Raw genomic sequence first — 2,390 nt, forward strand, 5'->3', positions numbered from 1 at the left:
TGGGCTTTAAAGCTGAACTCTGTGATCAGCAAATATTGTCCTTGTACAAGAGTCATGTGTATCCTTCCTGAATCTCGGTGAGCTTTGCGTATTTCTTCCAGATCTGTGCAGTCATCCAGCCTGAGACTTCCTGTAATAAAGACCGGTCACTGCTGCTCTCTCTTTTTGTGCGGGGTGACTGGTCTTGTCTCCGCCCCCTTCTGTATTTTTCTGCAGGCAGCCTGTAGTGGGTGTTGCCTGCTGGGCCCCTCCCACAGCTCTGTTTTCCGCATAGACAATGTACAGCACAGTAATGACGTCACTCCTACTTTACAGGGTAATATTTGGGTTTTCAAAGGTGCACACAAAGTAGAATGATATCCTTTGTGGAGAAACAGGAGAAAGGGCTGGCCGATGACACAGATGATCTCTCCACTGGCCGGCGGCTGCTCATCTTCTGCTTGCCACCCTGGACTAAAAGGACAGCTGCTGTGGGCCCCTGTAAATTATGGGGCCCAGGGCAGTTGCCCCATTTGCCCTGCGGTAAAGACGGCTCTGTTTTTATCTGTTTGTCTGGAGGTAAGCTTTAAAGACCTGAGGTGACTCTTGTACAAGTAATACTCTGCTAAGCAGATGACAGTCATCATATCACTAAAGGGCATACAAAGCTGATTTTGGGCTGATCTCCCCCCCTGATTCTCTCCTAGGTCTTCCTCTGAAATGCAACCAGTGTACTGGAAGACCATTTGATTGTGTAGAGTCTACTCAACTATGTACCCTCAACCAGACCAGCTGCATGTCACAGTCCTTCACCTACGTAGGTATGAAATATTTACTGACCTCTCATAACATTAAAGGAGTTGTAAAGTCCCAGCATGCACTGTCCTGTTATAACATCAGCATTGTAATAGGAATACATAATAGCATTGTTTCTGATAATGCAATCAAAGCTTACCTTCATGTAGTGGGTGCCGCCTTCCGTCTGCCCATCACTTTCACCAATGTCCTGGACTCTGATGGGAACAACCAATGTAAGGGGCAATCTGATGGGAACAACCAGTGTAAGGGGGCACTCTGATAGGACAACCAATGTAAAGGGGCACTCTAATGGGGACACCTGATGGAAGGGGAACTCTAATGGGGACACCTGATGGAAGGGGAACTCTAATGGGGACACCTGATGGAAGGGGCACTCTGATGGGAACAACCAATGTAAGGGGCACTCTGATGGGAACAATCAATGTAAGGGACACTCTGATAGGAACAACCAATGTAAAGGGGCACTCTAATGGGGACATCTGATGGAAGGGGCACTCTGATGGGGACAACCAATGTAAGGGGGCACTTTGATGGGGAGAATCAATTTTTCGTTGCATCCATCAGAGTGCCCCCTACATTTGTTGCCACCTATGAGATTTTTTTTATCAATTTACATATGTGTGTGCCTAGGCACACACAGTAGATGGGCAGCTGGTGGAGACTTTGCTGTCCTATGTGATCTTGCATTTGACAGGAAGTTCAGGGAACCCGAGCTGAGAGAGTCAGAGCTGTTCTGAAACATGATGACTGGGAGCGCTTGGGCAAAAATATAAATAAGTACTTTGCTGGACCATCTATACTTGTTTGATCTGTTATTATTATTGAAAATAAGTTTGAGAGATCAATACGACAATAACTAACAGTGCTTTGTCCTTCCAGAGAATGGGACCAGCACGGAATGGACATACAAGGGCTGTTCTCAGGGACTCAGGTGCAACGAGTCGGTGTACGTAGACATGGGATATAGGAAAACGTATATAAGTTCTCAGTGCTGCATCTCAGATATGTGTAACAGCGGCACGTACTACGGTAAGGAACAAAGTCTACCAGTCCAATTGGACAACAATACGCACAGCTAATAGAACCTCTTTTATCCCAGAGGCCATGGGGTTGATTTACTGAAGGCAAATAGGTTGTTCACCCTGCAGGGGGGATTTTCCCCTTAGCTTAGTGAATGACATTTGATGTCGTCCAATCATGTGCAAGCAAAAGTAATTTTTTTTTTTGCTTGCACCTGATTGGGTATTTTTTGCACAGTGAATTTTCTCCGCATTCACTAGGCTAAGGATTAATCCCCCCTGCAAAGTGAACAGCCGATTGGCCTTTAGTCAATCAGATAATTCATTGTGATGTATATGCATTTTCCAACACAAGCCAGCCAAGCTATTGGGTGATAAGGGCTTATACACACCAAAGCACGCCGGCAAACATTCCCAGGTCAATGCGGCCCTGGAAAGTCACATGACGGCTACAATGGACACCCAGGAACCTTTACTGTATGGTCAGCATGGGTAAGACAATAACTGGATGCTGAACTGCAGACAGATACAGAGATATGGAAGAAAAAAAATACATCTGGGAATTTAAAAAAA

General features: G+C 45.7%; 1 protein-coding gene across 1 annotated transcript in view; it reads left to right on the forward strand.

Annotated features, from left to right (window-relative positions):
* Window positions 1–353: 353 nt before the first annotated feature.
* LOC108785511 (urokinase plasminogen activator surface receptor-like) overlaps window positions 354–2,390 on the forward strand; it is a 7,422-nt gene continuing 5,385 nt past the window's right edge. The window contains exons 1-3 of the mRNA XM_018554595.1: window positions 354–480; window positions 687–800; window positions 1,678–1,827. Of these exons, the coding sequence (XP_018410097.1) occupies window positions 354–480; window positions 687–800; window positions 1,678–1,827 (391 nt within the window). The remainder of the gene's footprint in view (window positions 481–686; window positions 801–1,677; window positions 1,828–2,390) is intronic.

This window comes from Nanorana parkeri, unplaced genomic scaffold, assembly GCF_000935625.1.
Source record: "Nanorana parkeri isolate BGI_ZX_2015 unplaced genomic scaffold, ASM93562v1 scaffold166, whole genome shotgun sequence".
Taxonomy (NCBI): domain Eukaryota; kingdom Metazoa; phylum Chordata; class Amphibia; order Anura; family Dicroglossidae; genus Nanorana; species Nanorana parkeri.